We start from the raw sequence: 25,641 nt of genomic DNA, 5'->3' as shown, positions 1-25,641 counted from the left end.
TGTGTTGTTACAGCTTTTGATCTCACATGGCCGGGAAGGAACAACCAGATATGTCTGTGGTGCAGATGTCAACACCTCAGTATAATAACTGCCATGAAGAACTCTGCCTATTCCAGAACTAGCTGAAGCAGCCCTAAAACATGTGTGAGTATTAAGAGCTGCAGAGGTCCTGCCCTGCCCATCCAGTAAAAGGCATCTGAGGGCAGGAGGGAGAGAGGAGAGGGAGAACTCACGATGACTAGAGCAAACCAAGAACATGTCCTTCTGTGTTTTCCAACATTACTCATGGAGAAATGGATGCAGAAGAGATGCTAGAGTTCTCCAAAGTGAAAAAGGAGTGCCAAAATGAGTCCTCCGGATGTCGTGGACTATCCCGCACAATATCATTGTTATGGGATGGAATTGCATGTGGTAAAGGTTAAATATAATCCTCACCTAATTTTGAATATAAAAATCACAGCTTTTTTTTCTTTTTTTCTTTTTTTTTTTTTTTCTTTTCTTTAACTCAAATAGTCAGGTCATTTCTGTGAAACTGTCTGTAGAGTAGCCCCAGAAAGAGCAGTATCACCAATAACAAAGGGGGGCAGGGAGCTCTGGCACAGGAAAAAAAGGGGGCAGACATGAGTGGGAGCCATTGAAAGGTCGCACATATCTCAAGTAGTTGTAACTATGTGTTACAACAACCCAGTTAGAGGTTGACATAAATTAGGACCATGCCAGGGAGATTTCAATTTATCTCAAAAATCACAGGAGTTGCTCTTGTCAGGTGAGAATCACGCAGTTCATTGTAGGACTTCTCCCTTTCTACCACCAACCCTTCTCTCCCACACTTTATGGTTGTTTCTTCCTCCAAAATTTTTGTGCTCCAGGTTGTCTTCTTTCTGAATGTGGGTGGTAAATCCATATTCACAGAATAACCGTCAAGGCTATTTCATGGTCTACAGCATCCAATGAGAAATTCAGCGGAGAAAGTCTTTCACAGTCTATAGAGAATCTCACCCTTCAAATTTCAGTTCACAGGGGCTAGAGCTGAAGGCATTTCCAAACTAGGTGTAGATAAACATTCATCAGACACTACTGAGCTATAAACTGCATAAGGCAGAGACTTTCTAGAGAACTTTTTAACCCTTGGTGCCTTCAGATGGAATAGTTTCCTCAGCTGTTCTGTTTCTGCTGCCCTTGTTAGAATTTAAGTATGCACAAGGGTTTGAATATTCATAAGAGCAATACAGATTGTTTTCAGGCTCAGTAAGGATTTAGGCTTTATTTAGGAGACAGTTCATTGAAGGTCTGATCACTTTGTCACCTCGTTTGTAAGATAAAAAATAGGTAAGGATTAGTAGACTATTACTTTTATTACATGTGAAGTTAATGTATAGGTAGATAATAAAGTCAGTGATTTGTTCCACAACAGTTATAACCATTAGCCTGCTCCTGTAAGTCTTATTTGTGTGAGCTGTCCTTACTCAAAAGGAAAATCTCAATGAAGATAATGAGAGCACTTCTGGCAAGAAAGGTTCCAGAGTTGATCCTTAATTAAAGTCCCTTTTAGAAATGTCATAGTGGAAAAATTGCTCTTAAATTCATACTGTAAGCGACATGAAAAGTCAGTGAAGGTTAACTGCTTTGAAATTATATTTGTACCTTTCTTAATTAGACTCTGAACTGCAGATTTCAAACTATCTTTCCATGGATAACAAAGCACAGCAAAGATAACTGTCATCTAAAGAAGGCCCTCAAATTAATATGAATTCAACCAAGAACAAACTGCCAATGCATTCCTGTTCATACATTCTCTTCGGTAATTTTGCAAGTTGTACAAACCCTTTAGAGGTAGATTTAACTCTTGAACCTTTGTCTAACACCCACTTGAATAAAAAAGGAGCTTACTTTTCAATTTATTTTGGAGAAGCAAAAGGCAGGAAAAGGCTATTTTCTGCTGTACTGGCAAGTACAAGTTGAAAGTTGAACTCCCGTGGTCCAAAGCTACAAAGCGAGGATGTGTGCATGCACATATCAATGTGCATCTGTGCTCCACGGGATCGCCAGACACTGAAACATTTGATGTCTGACACTCATCATACCAAAAGGTACGTTCCAAGCAAACGCCTACTGCTGGAAGCAGTACAAACTAAAAGCACAGATGTTGTCTGAAGTAGTAATCGCTATATTAGAAGTGTATTTTTTAGTACAGGAGAAATGCCCAACCCTCTGCACTCCCAGGTAAACCACTGGCAGTAGCTAGCTGTTGTTGACTGAGGCAATAGCAGGTTTTTACCTCATTTTACATCACGGAAAGAAAATCATCAGCTGTAGATAAGCCTGCAGTATTCCAGTGAGAATATTACTACACATCCCTGTAGTTTAATTATTTGAAAATGGGTATATTATTATCACTTTCTGTTTATTTTGGTTTTGCCTGATTTTAAAGGCGGCACCTGACTTTTTTGATTATCTAAAAGAAAATGTTTATTAATGGGTATCAGGGCTTTTTCACATCATGTGCCTAAAACAGGATCACTTTGGGAAGAAAAAAGGTATTGGTAGCTTTGTCTGTTTCAGAATTGGCACATCACAGCCTCAAAACTGCTAAAGTAAAATAGAGTCATGAAAGCGCTGAATATCTCCTCCACCTTCTTCTGCCCTTCTCCCCAAATCACCCTGCCACCCAAATCACTTCTTCATTTAAATTGGTTCATTCAGGAATATTCATCTGAGATAGAATGAGCCTTATGTATTTTTCAGGGATGCCCTGTTTCATTCATGCGTTTGCCAGGCAATGAAAACTTCCAGAATCAGAGAGAACTTAAAAACCCCATTGCAGGGCGTTTCCAAGTTTGGTTGCACAAAGATTTTTTTAAAGAGCAGGAATCTTACAGAACTGTGATTCCCTGCTTATAAAAATCCATTTGCAAACATATAGCTACTATATTGTAGATGTATTTAAACACAAGAATGGTTCAAAACAAGTAAATGTCCATGCAGCCCTGTGCCTCGTCTCCAGCGGTAGCAGCTCCCAGACCCATCCATGATCTTGGGGTGAAGCAGCTCAGGGGAACATGGGCACAGATCAGCTTGGTAGGGATGGGATTTATTAGGGCCACTCTGAGCATCAGAGAAAGCTTAAAATGTAACTCCACCCTGACAGACACATGTCTTGGAAATCTGACAAAGATACAGGATGAGATCCTCATGTACCACAAGAGGACATAGTACAAATGAGAATAACTCCTTTAACCTCTGGTATACAAGGCCATTTTTGCGTAATTAATCCAGATATTGTCCTAGTCCTCCTAATTGTGTAAATTTTTAATCTAATTTTCACTGAAGTTATAAATATTTATTTTTAAGTGGTTTATTCAATTATGTATTAGATTAATATTAAACCGGAGAGTTTATCGCCTTTGGAAGAAAAAAAAAGGGGGAAATAGCTCCTGATATAAAGTTTGAAATCTCTAAACAGCAATTAAAAGCATTTTCCTAGCTAGTATACAGCTATCTAAGAAATTGCAGCTAATTACTACTGTTACTATTCCCAGCTGACTAGCAGTTTACTACATAAAATAACTAAGATGTAGTAGAAAAATAACTAATTATCATCATGTCTGATAGAAAACATTTTTCACATATTGTGCACTGTGCTTTCTTGTAACTGATAATTTTCAGAACAACTGCTTTGGCATAAATAAAGCCCTTCCCAAGCTGTGGATGCAGAAGAGAGATACTACTCAGAAGTCCATCTTGAAATTATCATTCTGTATTCCACACAATTCCAGCAAAATGCTTGCCTCAGCCAGGCAGAGCTTTTTTCCTCCAAAAAGAGATTTCCTATTACTTAGGAAATAAGATGAATTTTGGTCTTCTCTTGTACTGACAATTTTGTGATATACCCTATAATATGCCATAATCCCTGAAGCCACGTTGCAGAAGTTCTAGGCACATCTCACAAATGTGATTCTTGCAGTTTTCCTCTTTGCCCGTTTTGGAGGGAGGGCAGATGGTTAGCTGTGTATCTTCACACAAATTTAGTTTTTTCTGAAAGCTAGCCTTTCTCCACATCTGGCCTTTTCCATTTGAATGGGAAAGAAAAATGCAAGAAGGAAAAAAACCATCAATATGATCTACTAAAATTGCACATGTTCACTGTACATCAGTATTTAAAAAATATTAATTCCTACCAAAAAAAAGGCCTAATCAGGCCTTGCTTGTTTTGGTCTTAACTATTTTCCTCCCCAGACTCCACGCTGTAAGCATTGTCAGTCATCTGGTCTTTCCATGCTTTTAAAAGTGGCTATCGTAAATGAAGACTGTACTGCAAGCATGTTTCAGACATCCTCTGTATCAGACTGGAGACCTAGGTATGAAAACTCCAGCTAGATGAAAAAAGATAGTCTGCCTGTCCTTTGCTGAGGTGAAAAATGTCTGAGGTTATGAAGAAAGGAAGAAATAAGGAATTCAAGACCCAGATTGCAATATTGCAATATTTAGACAAACATAAAATATGAACAAGCTCACATGAATATGTAAGGATTAGTAGTTTTGAAAATTTAAAGCACATAAAACCAGGAAAGAAGGAAAAATTCTGCAACCTCCAGCTATAGTACGTGGCAAAACCTACAATGAGGACATGGGGATCTTATCTGAAAACTCAGTATATGGAGATTTATACTTCCCAAGGTGTTTGTATTTGTGAATGATTTAGTACAAGGCCATTAAGCAATCATTCAGCATGTCTTTGATAAACATTGATTTATGACAACAAAGAAATTCTAGATATGTTCAACTGGAAAAAGTACATATATTGCTCTCCACAAATACTTGTACAATAACCAGAAAAATCCTTGTTAGTGTAATTGAAAAACTGATTGTATGTTTTAGGCTCCCGTGGCTGTTTCTTAAAGAACAATTTAATGTACTTCCCACTTATCTCTTCTTCTCACTTAGGATTCCAGATCTGCAAGAAAATTTTATCTTTTTTACTATGAACTTGAAACTCAAAATAAATAACTGATAAAAAGGAAAAGCAGACACTAGTGACATTTTTCAGCTACCACCTTAACATAGTGCACAAAGACTGAAGGCTGAGGTACCTAATGCCTTCTTTGCCTCAGTCTTTAATAGTAAGTTAGAGTTGTTCTCTGGGTACCCAGCCCCCTGAGCTGGAAGACAGGGATGGGGAGCAGAATGAAGCCTCCGTAATCCAAGGGGAAATGGTTAGTTATCTGCTGCACCACTTAGACACACACAAGTCTATGGGGCCGAATGGGATCTACCCAAGGGTACTGAGGGAGCCGGCTCACCAAGCCACTTTCCATCATTTATCAGCAGTCCTGGCTAACTGGGGAGGTCCTAGTTGACTGGAGGTTAGCAAATGTGATGCCCATCCACAAGAAGGACCAGAAGGAGGATCTGGGGAACTACAGGCCTGTCAGTCTGACCTTGGTGCCGGGGAAAGTTATGAAGCAGATCATCTTGAGTGCCATCGTGTGGCACATACAGGACAACCAGGTGATCAGGCCCAGTCAGCATGGCTTCGTGATAGGCAGGTCCTGCTTGACTAACCTGATCTCCTTCTATGACAAGGTGACCCACTTAGTGGATGAGAAAAAGGCTGTGGATGTTTTTTACCTGGGCTTTAGTAAAGCCTTTGATATCATTTCCCACAGCATTCTCCTGAGGAAAGTGGCTGCTCACAGCTTGGATGGGTGTGCTCTTCACTGGATGAAAAACTGGCTCTGTGGCTGGGCCCAAAGAGTTGTGGTGAATGGAGTTAAAGCCAGTTGGCAGCCAGTCACAAGTGGTGTTCCCCAGGGCTCAGTACTGGGGCCAGTTCTCTTTAACATCTTTATCAATGATCTGGATGAGGGGATCGAGCGCACCCTCAGTAAGTTTGCAGATGACAGCAACTTGGGTGGGAGTGTTGACCTGCTTGAGGGTGGGAAGGGTCTACAGAGGGATCTGGACAGGTTGGATCGATGGGCCAAGGCCAATTGTATGAGGTTCAACAAGGCTCAGTGCCGGGTCCTGCACTTGAGTCACAACAATCCCATGCAGCGCTACAGGCTTGGGGAAGAGTGGCTGGAAAGCTGCCCAGCAGAAAAGGACCTGGGGGTGTTGGTCAATAACCGGTTGAATATGATCCAGCAGCGTGCCCAGGCAGCCAAGGTGGCCAACAGCATCCTGGCTTGTATCAGAAATAGCGTGGCCTGCAGGACTAGGGATGTGATTGTCCCTTTGTACTCAGCACTGGTGAGGCCACCCCTTGTCTAGTGTGTTTGGTTTTGGGCCCCTCACTACAAGGCAGACACTGAGGTGCTGGAGCACGTCCAAATAGCAATGTAGCTGGTGAAAGGTCTAGAGAGCAAGTCTAAGGAGGAGCAGCTCCTCCTTAGAGAAAAGGAGGCTGAGGGGAGACCTTATTGCTCTCTACAACTACCTGAAAGGAGCTTGTAGCCTGGTGGGTATCGATCTCTTTCCCCAAATAGCAAGCGACAGGACAAGAGGAAATGGCCTCTGGTTGTGCCAGGGGAGGTTTAGATTGGTTCTTAGGAAAAATTTCTTTGCTGAAAGGCTTATCAAGCCCTGGAACAGGCTGCTCAGGGAAGCAGTTGAGACACCATCCTGGGAGGTATTTAGAAGACTGTAGATGTGGCACTTAGGGACACAGTTTAGTGGGACTTGTCAGTGTTAGGTTAATGATTGGACTTGATGATCTTAAGGGAAGTCTTTTCCAACCTAAATGATTCTATAACTCTATGATTTATTCCCCATTCTCTGAGGACTTCAGGAACTCAACATGTTACAAACATTTTTCTTCCTCAAAAAATGGCCCTATGTTGGATAAAAAGTCTCAAACAACACCGAGGTCAGCCAGCTGAGCATCAATGTGGTACTGGGACCCGCCCTATCCTGTGCATGTTCTGTCTGCATTAGTTTTGGCACAAGTGTATGATGGAAAGGGATGCAGAGTCAAACGTAAAAGCCCAAGGGCAGGGAAGAGACTGTCATTTTTATTCTAGTCTACAGGATGATGTACTTGTTGAAGACAATGTGAACTCCACAAGTAACTGCCCATGAGAATTATGTAGACTCCATTATAATTCCATTGTACTGGAAATATGGTATGGTAAGAGCAGTCTAGCAAAACCTTAACTATACCAAATATGAAAATGCATGCATTTTTCTTACCACTGACAAACTGCAAGCTAAATTATCATAACAGTATTGTAGATGGCAATTCTTCATTTCTGCAGCTCAAGAATTTCAGTAACTATTTATCTTCACATTTGTAAAACAGTATTGTGGGTCTCTGGGTTAGAAATTTAAATAAAAGCCCTGATAGGTTTAAAAAAAAAAATCATTTTATATTCAATTAGTAGCTTTTTTACTTGTCAAAAAGCAAGTAAAAGCTTATGTAATGCAACAGTGACAACTGAAAACTGAACCTTTAATCTAATATGGAGGCAGGATTTTATCAACTTCAGAGTGTTTCTGTTACTGTTTTGAGTAGGCGACAATTATCAATGCTGCCCTTGTGAAGGTTACTACACTTAGCAGTGGGTAGAGGTGAAAGAGAAATCGTGTTCTTAGTGATCAAACCCTCATCTGGCACAACTGACTCAGACAAATGAAGGTGCCAGTCAGAGTAATTGCTAAATCAGTTAATATGTATTGGGATAAACATAAATTAAAAAATCCATTTCTACTCATACTTTCCCCATGTTTGGGGGTAGGTGGGCATCTTTACTACTGGCATGTTATATACAGGTGTTTCAACAGAATGTTTATGTGTATCTTGGAAGAAGAGCAATTTGCACAAAGCAAGCAGCAATTCATACAAAGTAAGTGAACCCCAACATAATACTTTTCCTGACTGTTAACTGACACTAATAAAATCATTCTTTTTAGCTCTACATTTCTAATTATTTGATACCCACACTCCACAACCAAAGATTAAAAGCAGATATTAAAGATGTTCCTGAAATAATCTCCTTACCAACATACCCTGAAGTTCTTGGAACAATTAAAACACCTGCACGCAACTCACTAGACAAATATCAAACAAGTCATTGTATTTCAAAATTCTAGCGAAGCAGAATAAGACAGACACAGCCAATGGGCTGGAGCATGACGGGAACACAAGAATCCTGTCAGAGTCAACACCTTTTGGGAGAAGGAGGGCAGCTCAGCCAGCGTTTTATCGGTCCCAACACAAAAGGAAAGGAAGACTACACCGAAAGCAACACACAAAATGTCAGGCCTGCGGGGGAGTAGAGCTTCAAGGTCTGCAATGATGTAAAAGAAGTGTCAAACAACAGCTGGAATGTTAATGAAACTAACAGAGTATTTAATAAACCCTCCTACCAGTTTACCAACACAAACATGAGCAAGGCAGAAGAATTAAAAAAATATTCAAGTTCATATATGTTAATTCTCCTTCCAGCCACAAAACCACTTTCTTCTGTGCTGTAATTTTAAGGGAGGTTAATAGCTAATTAAAAATATCAACCCAGATGTCCCAATTTCTTCATTTTTTATTATCATTGATCTATTATTGAACTGATTTGCACCTATTCTTCCTCTTGTAGGGCACAATAACCAACCTATCTTTTTTCTCAAATATCGGAAGACTCCATAGTCTGAACCTGATGTCTATTCAGGGCACAGACATTTAATGCGGATAACCCGGGCTGGTAGCAGACTCCTACTGACATTTCCCTGGAGATTTGCACCTGGTTTTCTTTTTCCTGCTGTATTTGGAAAGACACTATTTGTGGCAGAGGAGGTCTATTTATTCATACCTATTGCAGCTAATGAATCCAAACCCTGAAAAATTCTTCATTCAAAGATAGGCTTTTAAGAGCATTACCTCAACTTGGCTTCTCCCTGAATAAAATCACGTATTTTTAGACTTTGAGCTGCCTGTATTTGTTCTGTGTCTTCTGTTAGTACCCTGCTCAGTGCTGCATATTGTTTATGGTTTTGTTCTCAGCTAGTCAATGACTGTTTCCTATATCACAAACACTGTAACTACTCATAAGACATTCTCTTTCTCCAAAATTTGACAGCCTTGAAATTTAATATGGGATCTGAAAGTCATGTATTTGGGTTTTCTTTCTCCCCCCCCCCGTTTTGCATTTTGCAAGTTCATAAAGACTTATAGTAATCAAATAATTTCTCTAGCGACATTGGTGCAATGTTGGTGCCATTGGTGTGCTTGGACAAGTGTCACTGATAGGTCTTACATGGGCATTTTGCAAGCAGTTTTGCTTCCATAAAAGACAGAGAAAACCAAAATTACATTCTCTGTTTTCTTTAGACTTCTGCATGTTCTACAGTCATAACTAGAGATGAAATGCAGTATCAGTTTATTTCGACCTTTCCTGTTAGACGGACTAATTTTGGTTATGCTAAAGACATAGAAATACTGAAAAAGAAGATTTAATCATGTCTTTAAGAGGCAAAGAACAACCGCAGTTCTGACCCAAGAGAATTAGCCATTTGACTACTTTAGCGATGCCAGTGAAATTCCAGTGAATCAAAAGGAATTTTTCCATTGATTTCTTCTAGCTTTGAGCTGGACCTTTAATTATTAGAAAAGTAGACAGACTTTATGCTCTCTCGGGACTCTCTATCTCTCCCTTTTTGTGACAAAGAACTAATTTGAACGCTCTAGTCTTTAAGACATGAACTAAGAAATTGATTTTTTCCAAGGAGAATCCAGAAGGAAAAGTTTTCATCTTGTAATTAAGATATAATAAAATACTCACTGATGGATCCTTTGTTGGCTGAATGGAGCGGTATAGCAGTCATTCTCCTCCAGATCTGGCAGTGTCTCCTTGTCCAGTTTCATTGGCTTTCTAGGTAACCATCCTCGAAACCTGCTTATTTGTTTCTCGATCCTGCAGCACATGAAAATTGTGAGCATTTGAGACAGTGTTTTTTCATTACCTTGCAGAGCACTTACTAATAACACATGCTGGCAAACTAGGCCACTTAATATTTACAACTGGAAAAGAAACAAGGTCTTTGAGTTTTGTGAGGCAGATCAAATTATACACGCTGAACTTGATTATTCATAACCAGCTTTCAGTGGAGCAGCATCTTATTTTGTCTCAACAGAAAAGCAATGCTGATGGTACATGCTGCTATAAATCTATTAAGACCAGTAAGCTCTTAGCAACTCTCCAAACATTTATTTCTCAGTTCTTCAGTTAGTTTAAACTTCAGCTTTAATTGACACATTACGCTTTGGACATATAAATATTAGAACAACAGAGACAGTGACAGAGAGCTTTGGCAGCTAAACCCCAGTAAGCTTTATCCCTTTACTGCTCTCTGTACGGATTCTTACCTCACAACTGATGCTAAAAAAATAGGCTACTTTGTTCGATTGTAGTGTTTTGCAATACTACAACCTCCATGAAACCAGAATACTCAGTGTATAGATTAATAGGTGACTGATATGCAGATTCTTACATTTAGAAGGTGAATGCAAACTAAGATCAAGCTGGAGAAAGGGCAGATTTAATTGCAAGTGCACTCTTGCAAGGATGCACACTGAAATGAAGGGAAAGGGAAGAATCAGAGCTGATTGGAAAAGACAATGTAAAACAAATTCAAATCCAAACTAAAATGTTATAATGAAAAACACATTAGAAAGATGAGATATGTCTGGGACAAAGAGCCCTAGTCTCTCAGAAATTCCTAACACCTTCAAGTCTTAATCAGTGACCCCTGCCTGCAAAAATCATAAACTACAAATTATGGACTATGCACATACTTCAGTCACTGGATGAATCTTTCCAGGACTGGAGCTAAGGGGCATGAATTGTCACCCTTTAAAGTTTAAGTTCAGTTCTGTATGAAGTTCAAGGACTGGAAATGTAGTCAGTTCTTTTCTTTTGACAGAAGTCAGCACAATAACTCTATGACCAACAAATGCTGTGAGCTCTGCACAGTTAGTTTGAGGGAGGGCAATCCATATCCAAGCAGGCAAGTGTGTGGGAAAGTGACGTTAAATTATTACATACTTTCATTTAAAATACACATAATATTTCCTGGAATATTCAATCTTCTCCCATCAGGTATTTTTATCTTGGATAAGAAAGCTAATGCTAATTTTTAAAAGCAGACACATTTTAAAATTGTAACCAAATTAGCTCTACTTGTTTTGGTACCCTTTCTGCATTCCCTTTCTGGGAATAACCGGGAGGGTGGGGGTGGAGGAGCAAATTTACCATCAAGACTGCTTAGAAGAACTGGAATGCGTATGCGAACATAACATAAGACTTATACTAAATCAATCATAAAATCTTCATGGGCAGTGTTTGCACTGGCCCAGCAGTTCAGAGCACAGGAGGAGGTAGTTTGCAAATGTCTGTGCCCGAGCGCAGGCGAGATGTCAGATTCCTGGGCTGTGAAGGGCTGTGGAGGGCTGACCAACTGTAAGTCTCCAGTTGCAGCATCCATCCTGACAGCCTTGAGCTAGTCTGTGCAGACACTGATAGGAATGACAAGGGAAAATTCAGTTCTCTACAGGGGAACTCCCTTTCTCTTGGCCTCCAGTTTTTCTTCTGTAAAGACCACAAGCTCTGCATTACTGTGTATTCAGCACGCTTAGTGACCCTGTGTACGAAAAAGGGAAGAGGAATCAGGCAGAAGGGTTTTCTAAATATTCCATTCCATGCTTATTTGTTAACTAAAATCTCTAAGCTATTAACACCCTTGCTAATCTGCAATCCTTTCCCATTCATCCCGCAAGTCAATGTGCACATTTGAGATACGCGTGCTGCAAGTTTATCACACCACGCATGCACATGCACGTAGGCACAGAGTGCTTTCCTCACTTAAGAGCAATGCATTATTCATGTTGGCTTCTCACTGAGTGTATCTAGAATTTGACGAGTTTGCCATTCCCAAGGTTTGGATTATTTGGCACGCTCAGCGAGCCTGCTGGCAAACCGGTCTGAAAAGGTTGTAAAACCTTTCTGCAAGGCCCAGAACATACAGTACAGCAAAGCCATCGCTAGGGAAAAAAACCCCCAAAACCCTAGTTATCTCCTTGGAAAATAAAACTGACCAAACTCTTAAATTGCCTCCAGGCCACTCCAACAGTGCCATCAGCCAGCAGTGCAGGCTTTGTACGCTACAGGAGCAAAAAAAAGCTGACAGTGGGATTGGTGCTAACAAACACAGACACACAGTGTTAAAAATCTACTGTGTTTTATCACTTCTTCAAGGCTAATCCATGCCTCACTTTCCCTTACAGAGAAGCTTATAAACTCAGCTGAATAGGGGAATGATGTTTGGAAAGCAGAGCAACCTACACAAGAACAATAGAGTGCATAGAGTGATGAGGCACTGTAGAGTTAGCCACAACAAAAGAGGAGAGTGGCAGATCTGATAATAATATCCTTCTTATATTCCTTCTTTAAAAACACTTGTTAGCCTCATAAGGCAAAAAATTCACACAATGTCTCAAAGACAGAGTCTTTTCCACTTCAATCCTGCCCCTGCTCGCCAAGTCTAGTCTTTACTCAGTATTCTCTTTCTGAAGATACATATTGTGCTTAACGCACACAAAGGTTTCTCAAATAATTTCAAAGAAACTGTTTTCTCACTAGGAAGTGAGAAAACTAGGGGTAGGGATAGAGTCGTTTTGTCAAAGGAAAGAGGAAGTTAGGAAAATAAAAAAAATTATTTTGAATCAAGATTGATTTTTATCTGTGGGTCAGCTTTGATAGAGCTTCATGTAGTGCTAGATATTGTCTTAGTTTTTAACCACAACACAGGTGTTGCATAGATACCTGATACCGCTCCTTTCTGCTAAAATACATCAGGGGAGTTTTGTTATTTGAAATTTTGAGATTACTAGATTTTTTCAGAGAGAAAATTCAAGTCAGGTTGACAAGTTGCAGGTGACCTGCACTAGGCTTTGCCTTGTAACAAAAGTCCTCTTTAAATTTTGCCTGAATGTCAATATAACGTGTAGTTTAGTTCAAAAAATGGGCCAAGGCTTCAGTTACTTGTAATCTTCACTGAACTAGGAGTAGAGGAAATAGATACTTTTATTAAAGCTGTATATTTGCGTTTCACATAGATGAAAATAAAGCTGAATATGTTTTCTTTTTTTCCCACTGGGACTATTCAGTTATAGCTTTTCCGCCTCAAGTAGCTATTTATAGACCTGAACATAAAAATTGAATTTAGCCAAGTGTTCTCATCACTCAGGAACTAAAATACCAGAAAAAGATCGTACCTCTTCCCATACTGACTTCAAATCACATTCTGACTCATAAGAAAATTAATGTGAAGCATTTCATACACCATATATAAATGGTAGAATCTTCACCTACTCCTTCCTATCTATTGCTTTAGTCAAAGCAGCCATGTCTTAATTAAAATCAAGAGAAATTCCAAAGTTAACAGCTGCTACATTATTTATTGTAAGGTGGGGATAGAAAGTGGGGAAGCATCAACAAGCTTTAGAAGAATTGTGCGCGTCTATTAGCTTGTGCCGACTAGGTAAAATGCCTTAACACCACAAAGAGCCCATTTGGTGCTTACTAAAGAAGCAAACACTATAATGTGAGATCGATGCTGGTACTGTCATGTCACCAGCACACTGTGATAGAATTTAGTATACAAAATGCTTTTCAATATGCTCATACAGCAGAGTGATAATGTGTGATTTATTTTCCCATGGACGTTCATCTACTGACATTATCTGCAAAGTGATACAGCTGTTTACTACAAAATGCAGATTTTCTTAAATTTAATTCTTCTCTCTCAGAGGTTCACAGGCATATTTCCACTGACCTCAGAGTGACAGAGTAAACCAAAAACTGCATCAACAGCACTGGGGCATTAAATGTGTGGTCTTTGCAAAGCCTGTATATTTTTTAGGCTTTTTGGAGATATTTTCATTTCATTGTCTAAGGTATCAAAAAGAAAATGCAAACTGCAGCATTTGAAGTTTTTTGTTGCATTGTCAGAAATAAACCAGGCATCAAACATAACCTTAAAGATATTTAATAATTGAGTGAAAGCACTTCAAAGATTCTTGAAAAATACTCATCTCTCAAGCTCAATAGTGTTACACCAGAGATGAACTTGATTCATTGCTTTCCTATCTACCAGCAAAGTACTAAGCATCCCCACAGAGGAAACAATAAATAAATAATGTCATCGCTATTACAAGTAAGCAAGGTGCATGGAAAAAAAAAAAGGCAGCAAGCTGTAACTGTGGTATTTTAATCCCAAGAAACTCCCTAATGAGCTACATGAAAAAAAAAGAGATACAGTGTTTGCACTAACACACTTCTTCTTTAAAAGACTCCATCAATTGAAAAAATATTTCCTTATTCCTAAAAAAGGCAACACTGATAAAATTAATTGCTTCTTTCACATTGCAGGTATCTTAAAAATGCAACTTCTGTATTTGTTTTTGCAGATGTCCTAGTGCGTAATCACTCCCTCCACCCTTTCTACAAACACAGCTAGTAAACTGTTCCTTCCAGCTTGACCTTAACCATTATTTTTGCTATTGGGTCCAAATGAACATAAACTGGACTGGTGTAAGAATTGTACTCACCTATTCATGAACTTGTATCGGCGGTGCAGGTAATAGATTTTTCTCCTGGAAGAACAGCAAAAATGAAGCCAGTCGAGAAGAAAACCCATCGTCAGTTACAGTATGAACTAGCAAGGAAGGAAAGGAGATTGAAGACAGAAGCCTGTAAGAGGTGGAGGAAGAGACTAAAAGAGAGATTAACAGAACTGTCACAGGAACCACACAGACTCTGGTGGCATTCGAATTGCAAGGAGGTCATCATTTTCCCATTGTCTTCTCCTTTTCTGCTATTTGTGATGTGTGAAAGATGGGGACCCAAAGATGTTTCTATATCAAAGAAGTTCATAAACTGTTGCGGGAATTCTATAGGGCTGATAAAAATATGGATAAATTATCTCACATCCACTAGTGAATTAGTAAAGCTGCATTTGGGGAAACACAAGGAGGAATCACTTAGAAACGCCAGGAAAGTGGTACCTGATACTGCAATATGCCATAATATGCAGTACCAACTGGCACCAGCGGTTGCAGTTGGGGTAACATCCCTTGAAACAGAACATAGGCTAAACAAGCAAATGAGCATGTGCTCGGCAACCCCCCCTTCAATTACGCAGCCACTCCCTCTGCCCCTCGTACAAGCACAGCTGATTTCTGTGGTCAGCGCAGGAAGCTGTGTGGGAGTGCGCACGGGGAACAAGTGATCAGACAAGGGTGCACGAGCAGACGCATGCTGACCACGCTCTCGGCCTCATTCCCCACCAGCCCTGCAGGGAAGAGCGTCCCCCCAACCATCCTGCGTAGATCCAGAACGAGGAGTCCACCTCCTGTCCCACTCTGCTGCTGGCAGCTCTTGTTCTCCTCATATGTGCCTATAACACCACAGCTGTCAGGATTTGACCCATCGCCTTCAGCAGAAAGATCACAACTTCATGAGAGTTAAGAAAATCTGAGGGCTTTTAGGTGTGGGGTTGGGACTGATAGTCTTTACTGGAAGATTTAGGTGCCTGCCTGAACTCTGGTTTCCTCCTCTCGAGGCTGACACTGTCATCCACTGAAGGTCACTGCTAAATCAAGGTGGTTTCTGTGTATTCTGTACTCCTGGTTAATTTCCAGAACTTAGAATTTAAATAATGCATCATATTTTGACATTATTTTTGTTATCAGTGTCCATATTATGCTGGTGAAGTGAAATTTTCAAAACAATTTCATGTTGGCCAGCCTCCTTTGGCCAACTCCTCCACTAGATAGTGTTACTTATCTTGCTCTACTTAGCAGGAGCAGAGAAGGGTCAAAGCTAAGTGTTTCTGAAGATGTCATCCACTTCTTGATTTTGCTTCAAATATACACTGTTTTGGCATCCCTGCTTTGAAACAGCAAGGATTCTATGCACTGATGTGTGGACCTTGGACAATTCCAACCTCAAATATCATGAGCTGTGAGCAATCAGCAGTCATTCAAACAAGGGGTTAGACAAGGGCACCCAGAAACAGGCAGTCTAGACCCGTGGACATTTTGTAAAATGCTAGTCCTTGTTTTTAAATGATAAACAAAGCTCCTAAAATAAAATTTAAGAGCCTGCCCAACAGACATTAGTAAATCACCATGATTTCCTCTTAACAATACTGTAATAATTGTCTCTCTGTGGATGTGGAAAGAATGAAGCAATAGTCCAGAAGCAGGTCAAGAAACCTCTAGTATTTTTGATACTTTCTATATAATGTGTATGTCACCTACTTTGCTATCTGCTGAGAGAGACATGTCAAAAAAGGGACTTAGATCAGGAAAGAACAAGCTGCTGAGTTCCTGGTGTATCATGAGACCTTATCCTCCTGCTGGGGTAGATCCATCTCAAGGAATGCCACAGAAGTCAAAGGAGGCATACTTTTGGCCCAGCTCATTTTTTCTATGGTTAGAACACTTTTTTAAAAGAATATGAGTATCTTGCTATGACTTATGATAGCTTTTACATTTTTCTCTTTAGCACTAGAAGCACAAGAAAGAACAGTTGTAGATTTGCTGTGAAAATGAAAACCAAAATACATACAGAATAAGCCTGCAATTTTGTCCTTAATTCGTATCCATTTTTCCTAGCAAATTCTGTACTGCTACAGCTTGTCTCATACCAGAGGCATTTTTCATCTTTAAGTAAGAAGAAAACAGAAGAAATCCTACAAAGGACACCAACTCACTAGTTGCATATTCTGGGTCTGATCCTTTTTTTGCTCAGGAGTAATTCCATTAAAATCAATGGAGTTATGCATCTATAAACCCTGCTAATTGAAAGAAGAATCAAGACCTCTCAGTTCATGGGTTTTGGTCAGTTCTAGTGGAAGTCTTTATGCTATTTTAACAATTCTGATAACCAGGAGAGTAAAATCAATATTTTACATAGAAAATTTCATAGCCCAACATGCAAATAATATTAAATAAGTTATAAAATTAATCTGAATGACAATGTGGAATGAATTTGGTTATCAGTAGCATTTAATATAAGTTCGTTATTTTCTCCACAGAAAAAAGCATTTATAGCCTGAGTGGTTCTCCTAGTAGATGGGATACTTATTTATAACCTGTATTTCCATAATTACACACTACACGAGCAGTTTAAAGGTGCTGAACATACCAGATACGTCCAACAGACATGCACCTTCTGTGCTGCCTTACGTACCTGGATCTTCTTGACCTCCCATTGATTTCAATGAAATGTCCATTTAAAAAACAGCAGCGCACAAGTATGCAGGGGGCTCCAGCATTGAAGGGGTTAAAGGGCCTAAGGATAGAATACCCCATGAAAACAGCTGCACTGCTACAGCTCACCTTAATTTCAAACCAGTATTGTACTGAAATTGCAGGCATTAACAAGAAACAGCAATGAATATGGTATCTAAGGTAGTCCATTTATATTTTCTAAAGATGTGTGGTATCTTATAGAAGAGCTTTTCCATGTGCATTTTGGTGTTATTATTACATTAGCTTTACAGCATCATGTGACTTTGGAGGTTGAGACAAAATACAACTACACTTACCTGAAAGGCATTCTTACATTCATTAGTTCAGCATATTTGCCCAGGACCTCCCAAGGGGCATGCAGCTTCACAAAGATGATGTCACTGTTTGTTAGAGATGACTGCAAAAGAAAAACAAAACAGCCACCAGGGCTTACTTTTTCAAGTGAAAAAGAAAGAAACCGTAGTTAGTGGTCAATATCTATTTTTCTGGTCTTGCATCACCTGTCCCACTTCCTGATTCTTCCTCAACCACATGTAGTTCTATCAGTATTTTGTCAACTCATTTTCCTTCTGTTTTCCTGAAAGCCATGCTGTGACTCCTTTCTGGCCTGCACGTGCATTTCCTTCACATGGAAAAGAAGACATGGAGGGAGGCTGACAGGCAGTTGTGGGTTGCCCAAGCGTGGGGTGGGAATCAGGTTGGTGGGTAAATCTGGGTCTGGAAGCTCGGCCCTGAACTTCAGCTAAAAGCAAAATCGCAAGTCAGGATCTGATTCTGCCAATTGACCTGGCTTCTGCACTGACAGAGAAGTGCAGATGTGTGGAGGCACATCCAGCTATCAAGAAAAGTTCATATGACAGTGTGATCTTATCGTTGTTGCCCAACATGGACAAATAATAAAGTCCTAGCTACAGAGCCATGGTCTCCAGCTTCCCTTCCTCCAGCTTCCCTCTTGGCCACATGAATTCTGAATGTTAGAACTAAAGACAGCAGGTAAAAGGCAATCTGATGCTGCCCACAGCATATTGTACAGATTTGTTGCCCAGAAAGGTCAAGGGCCATGACTATGCCAGCAAGATCTCTTTGCAGTGCTATCATCATCCTTTCTATGGGTTGTATGTAGCGTGGAGAGAGCTTTGTGCTGGGTTTGCGCACCATAACGGCTGTTACCTAACAGAAGAGTGTCTGGCAAAGAACAGAGAATATGCAGTAAAGAGGAGAAAGAGAGAAAATTAGCTCTGTTTGCACTCAGGAGGAGAAATACTGCTTTACAAGAAAGCTACAGCACGGGGTTGGCTGAAGCCAACCCGAGAACACAGACAGCCACATGTTAATACCAGAACATGAATTGTTCAAATTCTAATTAAAATCAATGGAATTCTCATAAAATTGCATACAATACAGCTTTAGACAACTGAATGGATCACATTAACAGGGACAAGTACAACAGGCTGAGTTCGAGGAACACCCAGGAAATGGGTAAAGGTGTACAGGGTGTGAGAAAAGGAAAGTGTGAGGAGTGAGAAAACCAGGCAAGAAAATTGTTAGTTGGCTTTAGGGATGATTTTCTAGATTTGTAGACATTGCACTAATATTCAATGTTTCTCACATTAACTCTTGGTTAACACAACTCACTAGGAGTTCTTACATCTAGTACTGTTTATCTGGAAGCTACACTGATTCTACAGGTGGGAGGCTTACTTTTATACTTCTGATGACTATTTGATTCTTCCCTCCACTATCCTGATAGATGCTGAAATTATTGATACTGCTATAGCATGTTTACTCCATGTCCTTAGAGTAGCTAGAATGTTATTACTAGCTTGTGAAGTGATAGGAATAAAAGCTCCAACAGTTAAGATACATGTATATGATTTTCTTTAGCACAGGAAAAAACCCACACAGCAAAAAAAACCCCCAACCCAGTCACTACAGAGTTAACATTTTTTAAAACAAATAGAATATCAGAATCCTCAAAAATGGACAAAGACAAATATTTGTACCCAAAGTTCTATTGGGCTGCATGAAATAAGGGATTTAGTGCACAATGAAACAAGTGACTTGCTGATATTAAAAACTGCAGAAAAAAATTGTGCTGTTCTTTTGCTGATGACTTTCTGAAAAATATTTCAACATGAAATGATACAACAGCAACAAAATGCCCCCAAGAGACTTGCTTCAGAGACAATGAATTCAGTTGTACTCTTTCCATTGACTTTTATGGATTCTAAATCAGGCCTCTAATGCTGTTTTTCTTTAAGGTACATTTCACAAATTATCTTTTATTTTCCCAGGAGACTTTAGCAAGTAGATACCACAAAACCAAGACCAAGCTCTGCTATTCTAAAAATTTGCTGCAAACAACTGTCTAAAAGATGAGGTTAAATCAGCAGTGGACTGGCAATTTTGTCATAAACAGCTTGGATTAAAAAAAAACAACAGCCAAACAAACCAAACAAAACTCACCGCAACTCAAAAGAACCATCTAATAAGCCCAATATACAGAAGGAAACTATGGTCCTGACACAACATTTGAGAAATGGAGGAAATTTATTGAAAAAAGCCTGTAAATTTAGTGGTGGCTATTAAACAGGAAGCTTACACGCATTTTCCAGCACATTGTAGTTTAAGCCATACTAGATATGGCAGCCACAGTAGCATGACTTGTGGAGATACTGTTTCACAAGTGAACACTATCTTCATCTAAATTGGATTTCTCATGTGTTACGTGTTTTCACACAGAAAAACTTCCATACAGTTGTCACAATACAGATGTTTAAAGAATATTTTTACTCAATAACTTGTAATGTTATTTTATCAGCTTTGTAACAGAAGATCTAACCAAAATACATCAAAATACATTTGGAAGATTCAGTTATTTTCAGAAGAAAGAGATAATAATGATAAAATATTAATATGGAAATCCATTTCTCTTGGGTTTGATCATGTTAAGTGTTCGTAAAGGAAAGCACTAAGAAAGCCTGAGAAAAACAAGACTAGAAAGAGAAGAACAAATCCAGATGGAGGAGTAATTGAATGAAATGTCACATTTCCTTAATCTAAGGAGAAAATAGCTATTCAAAATACCTGAAAAAAATATCAAGAGCACAGTCTTAGTTACAAAAATACTTTAGTGAATGGAATCTCCTAAACTCTCTTTGTTAGATTAGTATTTGAACACAGTATCCTTCAGCTTCTAAATGTTTCATTGAGAGGAGAGGAGCGTTTTTCTGTTGTAATTGACTTCAGAGGCTTGGCTCATTAAATGGTTTGGAGAAGTAAACTCAATTTCGCATTATGGGAACATGCAAACAAAAATCAATGTAACATTGCTCCCTTTGGAAATTTAAATAAAATGACTATTGACATGAACAATCTGCTAGAAAGTGGTGTCTAGATGATGAAGAAAGAAAAACAGAGGAATCAAGGGGACAGACAATGAGATAAAACACTTTGCAAACACAAAAATGGAATAAGCGTTTGGAATTGACCCGTGGCACCAGTGCCTATAGAGCTATCACATTACGATAATTGCCAGGTCAACAATGTTCAAATAAATTGTTTGTTTCAAACTGATTTTTTGAGGAGGAATATCCATAGCAAAACAGATTTTCTTCCGGTCAGTAATAATATTCTTGCTGGTCTTCCAAGCAGTGCAAACCCACTGCGACAAGAGACTTATCAGAATTAGAGAATCGCAGACTAATCTAGGTTGGAAGGGACCTCTAGGCGGCATCTGGGCAACACTCTAGCTAAAGCAGGGTCAATTTAGATCAGGTTGCTCAGCAGCTTGCTCCACTGAGTCCTGAATATCTCCATGGGCAGAGATTTCACAGCCACTGGGCAACCCACTTATTGAAACTGGCTGGAGAAAAGAATATTTTTCTATGGAAGAACTGTACTCTTCTCCAGAGAAATGTTGGTTGAAAACTACAAGATTCTAGATATGAAAATTCACGAAAGTTCAAAATGTTCAGTACAAAGGTGGCATTCTTTATGAAAGAACTTGTTTCTTGTAAGAACTTTTTAAAAATTATTACAGTGATTGTGAAGTGGTAGCAAGGTATATTTAGTTTAATTGAACCCTGATCTTCAAAACAGGTTTGTATGGCAGAATTCAGATCACCAGAGTCTGGGTTACAGCTAGTCAACATAAATGAGTTTCAGTGTTCAGTGCCATTAATCTACTATTTTTCGCAAGCTGTAATTTTTTCCCTCCTTCTTCTTTCCACTCCCCAACGCACTTCTACAGCTGGAAATCATATTCCATAATTCCTGAAAATATTACATCAGTACTTGATAATCACAAGTTTCTATAGCCCACATCTCTCTGATAGAGATATTCACTAATTCGCAAACTTTCTGGCTTCACTGACAAATGTCTTCAGTCATAACATTGCTGCCAATCCTAGAATATGGGCAGTACTATATAGCCCACATATTATAGACTTGCCCTTCTGGCAAGACTACCTTTCTCTTTTACCATTAAGTTTATACAGACATTGTATTTCCCAAAGAAAACAAATCAACCACAAATGTCTTTAAAAATGAAGCTCCATATTTTTTCTTCAGTATCACTACACAAGGAGTGGCATAGACTGAAGCAGGGGCCGTTTATGTAACTCCGCAAGCATAGACACCTGCTTTGGTGAGTGACAGTCATCAGCTAGGCCAAGGAAAACTTGTAAAGGGCAGGTTCTCTTTCTCCTTCTGAAAGCGGGCACAGAGTGGTGTTAACTGCTGTTTAATTTAAGTCCTGGCTACTAAACGCACATGTACTCCTGCAGTCTTTCTAACTCCTTTTGATGGCAGGATTTAAATACATATATTGACTACTGACCTGACTCTGCTCATTCTGAAGCTGCCATTATTTGTCTGAATGGAAGCAAAGTTACGCTGACATTGAACGTCTCTTGAAAAGCCCACATTTTGCTGTATTTGCAGGCTGTCTTTCAGGATCAAGGCTGGAGATTAGTAGCTTTTGTCAAGTGCCTTCTTGAACATTCTCCTCCAACAATGACTTTTTTTGGGGTTCATTGTCAATAATATTGTCATTTTAAGTCATAAGTCATTTTAAGACAAAAACAACTGTAGGACTCACCTTAATACAAGCATTTCTTGAGTCTAAAAGTTAAGAAAGTTGAGAAAAAGAGATTCATAGCATATAACCTTGAAGAAGGATAAAATTACAGTGTCTCCAACTGAATGGTGTAATTGTTTATTTGCCTTGAGGCTATTTAGGCAGGCAACTTCAAAAAAACAATGCTTTCATTTATGTATGCGTATCAACAGGGAAAAGAAATCAGGCTTTACCATTAAGATGTTTTCCCTATAATCATTTAAGAGAAAAATACTCAACTGGGGCTCTCCTCACCTTTTAAAGCCTTCCTTATAAAAGTAAAAGGAGATAAATAAGATTTATGATTCTATGATTTTGAAACAGATCCAGCAACCAGAATTAAACCTTGCCTACTTTATCAAGACCCTGCAAGGCAAGTTATAAAGCCAGAATGGGAACAGTGCTTTAATTTTTGGCAAACATAGCTTGTTTCTGTCAAGAACATAATGCAGGAAAAGCCAAAAAAGGAGAGAAAATCAACATCCTTCCTCTAGTAACAGTTCCTTCTGTAATCAAGCTCCGCATGACGTCTGAGTGCAAAGTAGTAAATAGTAACTGCTACAGGTTCCACTGTTTTTGAGAATTACTCTGTTATGTTAACAGCACAGATTGATTTGCCATGTGGAGTGAATTAAGTGGAAAAACAAAACCCAGCAAATTTTAGTTGATTAAACCATTCTTCCTCTGCAAAACCAAAGTAAATGTAAACTCACAAGGGTAATTCCATAGAACTGGAAAAGCAGCAGTAATATGCTGCCAATACTTTTCAAAAGTGCATACATTTCCACTGGGTAATTACTTAGATACTGTCAATATATGTCCAGTTTCATGGGAAAATATTACATACTCACAAGCATTAACCTCCACGTTCATGGATCAGAGGAATCTAGTAAATAATAGTGGTAATATCTTTCACATATATACTTTCAATCAAAGTGCAGATTTAGTGAAAAAGGGGAGTATACTGATGACATTTCAATTAGGATTTTAAGAAGCTTTTGACTTACAAGAAACTGTAGGGAAAAAGCAGTGAGGATGAAAACAAGAGTAAAAATAGAAAGCTCTAACTAATAAATAGGAAGCTGTTAGTAAAACATTTTTGACAATAAGAGGACACTGGCATACAAAATATAGAATAACAATATAAGCAGACAGTCACATGATTACAATTTAAAATGAATTTTATATGAAATTTCATGGCAAAATTTGATGATGGGGTAAAGCTTTATTTTTACTTTGCAAAATACTTCCAGAGGTTTGGCTCCAATGAGGTTAGTAATGCAGGCAGGTGGCTGCCTACTGCCAGCATTCTGGCTATGTGTCATCTAATCTAACTCAGAGCAGGTGTCATTCCTACAGTGCTTAATTTCTGGCAGCAGGTGACAGGATCTCAATGCTGGAACAGAAGAGAGTTAGTAACAAGGGGAAATGTTTGCAAATGTCCTTTCACATAGACAAAAACGTGTGAGTGGGAGGGCAACTTAAAGAACAGGGTAGGTTACCTGAGTAGAAGTAAAATGCAAACACTATCTCATTGCTCAAGTTTACTGTGCAATGATGAGCTTACAATCTGCGCCAGAGAGATACAAATGCCTTTGAGATAAGAAACAACGTGAGAAAGGATGTCTGTAATTCTAACTAACATCACCCGAATCCACAGGATGGATCTCACAATAAGGTAACTTAGATGTAGTAAATCTACCATGGAAACAATATCCTCTGACTTGGACTCCACTTCCTAGAGAAAAGGATTAGCAATACCTTCAGCAAGACCATCTTAATGGAAGACTTTGATCTGACTGTGAGGCAACGATAAAACATTTCTTGATAATCCCATTAGCAAATACTGAATGAATACAGGTTTGACCCACCTGGTTAAGACTTCTGTGACAAAATAGCTAATCATATGGATTTCATCTGACAGACAGGATGCATCTTTTAATTCCTCTGAACTGGAAAATTACTATGAACACGTGAAATTAATTATTTGCAGATTTTAAAATGCAGATAGCTAAAAACTCTGAGCAGAATACTGTGGGTTTTAGTTATGAACACATTATTTGACATTGTCTCTTCATGTGAAGCATCAGTTAGATGCCTGCAATTTTAGATTAAAAATGTTAATATTTTATACTGTGATAGTTGAGATCATTAAACCTTTCTGACTGTACTATGGGCCAAAAAATGTCTCTTATGTACAATATTTTACTTTTGGCATCACAGGCTATTAAAAATACATCATACAGTTGAACTACATTTTATCAGACAGCATCCTTTGTGATTTATCACAAATGTAAAATATAAAACCAATATTTTTCCCGTACAGATTTATGTCTCATTAATAATTTTTTGAAGCAGAAAATACTTACATTTAATGAATTGTCTATTAAGTATTCATGTTTGCTTTTAGAGGCTTATTGGAGAAACATTGCTTTGGCAATGAAAAGGCAATTTATTTTTTGTCCAACAGTTAATTTCACAAACTTAATAATCAATCAAACACACAAAATGTGCAGGCAGGCTTATTATAGCTTTTGCATACAAATAGCCTAGAGGAACTGAATAAGCTGCTTATCATAGCATCACAGAATAATAGAGGTTGGAAGGGACATCCGGAGGTCATCTAGTCCAAACTCCTGCTCAAGGCAGGGACAAATAGAATGGTTTGTAGGGTCTTGAATATCTCTCTGGATGGAGACCTCACAACCTCTCTGGATGCCACAGCATCTCTGGACAGAAAGGCCACTGCTGATCTCCCATGTGGATGCAGAAGCATTTGCGCAAGTCCACATTCTGAGTACCTGCCTATGCTCCAGCAAAATGAAAGCTATTTGGTTGTTCAGCTCCTTCTTCAGAGTCTTGTTTCTCAGCTCATACAATCAAGGAAGACAAGAAATATTTATATGACTACCAACCTAGACTCCGAAGTCTTTTCAGTGTCTACGCTTTGCAGGATGCAGTGACCTGTAGCTCTCTGTTACAGTGTGTTTACCTCTGTATTTGACAGTGTAATGCAAAACTATTTCTAAAGAGAGACACTAGTGAACTCAACAAGACCATGGCTGAGGAAGAGCTGACTCCAAATGACACTATCAGGAGAGAGGCTTTAGTTCAATCCACATGGCACAACGAAGACCCGAGTTCTTCAAGTTAGCTATGTATCTACAACGTGAGGAATTACAGGCAGAGATGTTAATACAGCTGATTAGGTCAGGTG

The 25,641-nt window shown here is 39.0% G+C and overlaps 1 protein-coding gene across 6 annotated transcripts in view; it reads right to left on the bottom strand.

The window, feature by feature from the left end:
- ANO4 (anoctamin 4) overlaps positions 1-25,641 on the bottom strand; it is a 197,082-nt gene that overhangs the window by 58,292 nt on the left and 113,149 nt on the right. For 3 of the 6 annotated variants that reach the window (XM_075749605.1, XM_075749615.1, XM_075749636.1), the window contains 4 exons: positions 17,602-17,702; positions 17,244-17,345; positions 14,597-14,641; positions 9,771-9,902 (listed from right to left, as the gene is read on the bottom strand). In XM_075749605.1, the coding sequence (XP_075605720.1) occupies positions 9,771-9,902; positions 14,597-14,641; positions 17,244-17,345; positions 17,602-17,702 (380 nt within the window). Of the gene's footprint in view, positions 1-9,770; positions 9,903-14,596; positions 14,704-17,243; positions 17,346-17,601; positions 17,703-25,641 lie in introns of all 6 variants that reach the window. The other 3 variants (XM_075749625.1, XM_075749645.1, XM_075749653.1) reach the window with 2 other exon arrangements.

The sequence above is a fragment of the Balearica regulorum genome, chromosome 1 (genome assembly GCF_011004875.1).
Source record: "Balearica regulorum gibbericeps isolate bBalReg1 chromosome 1, bBalReg1.pri, whole genome shotgun sequence".
Lineage (NCBI taxonomy): Eukaryota > Metazoa > Chordata > Aves > Gruiformes > Gruidae > Balearica > Balearica regulorum.
The sequence above is the reverse complement of the archived record's forward strand: the minus strand, read 5'-3'. Positions and strand labels throughout refer to the sequence as shown.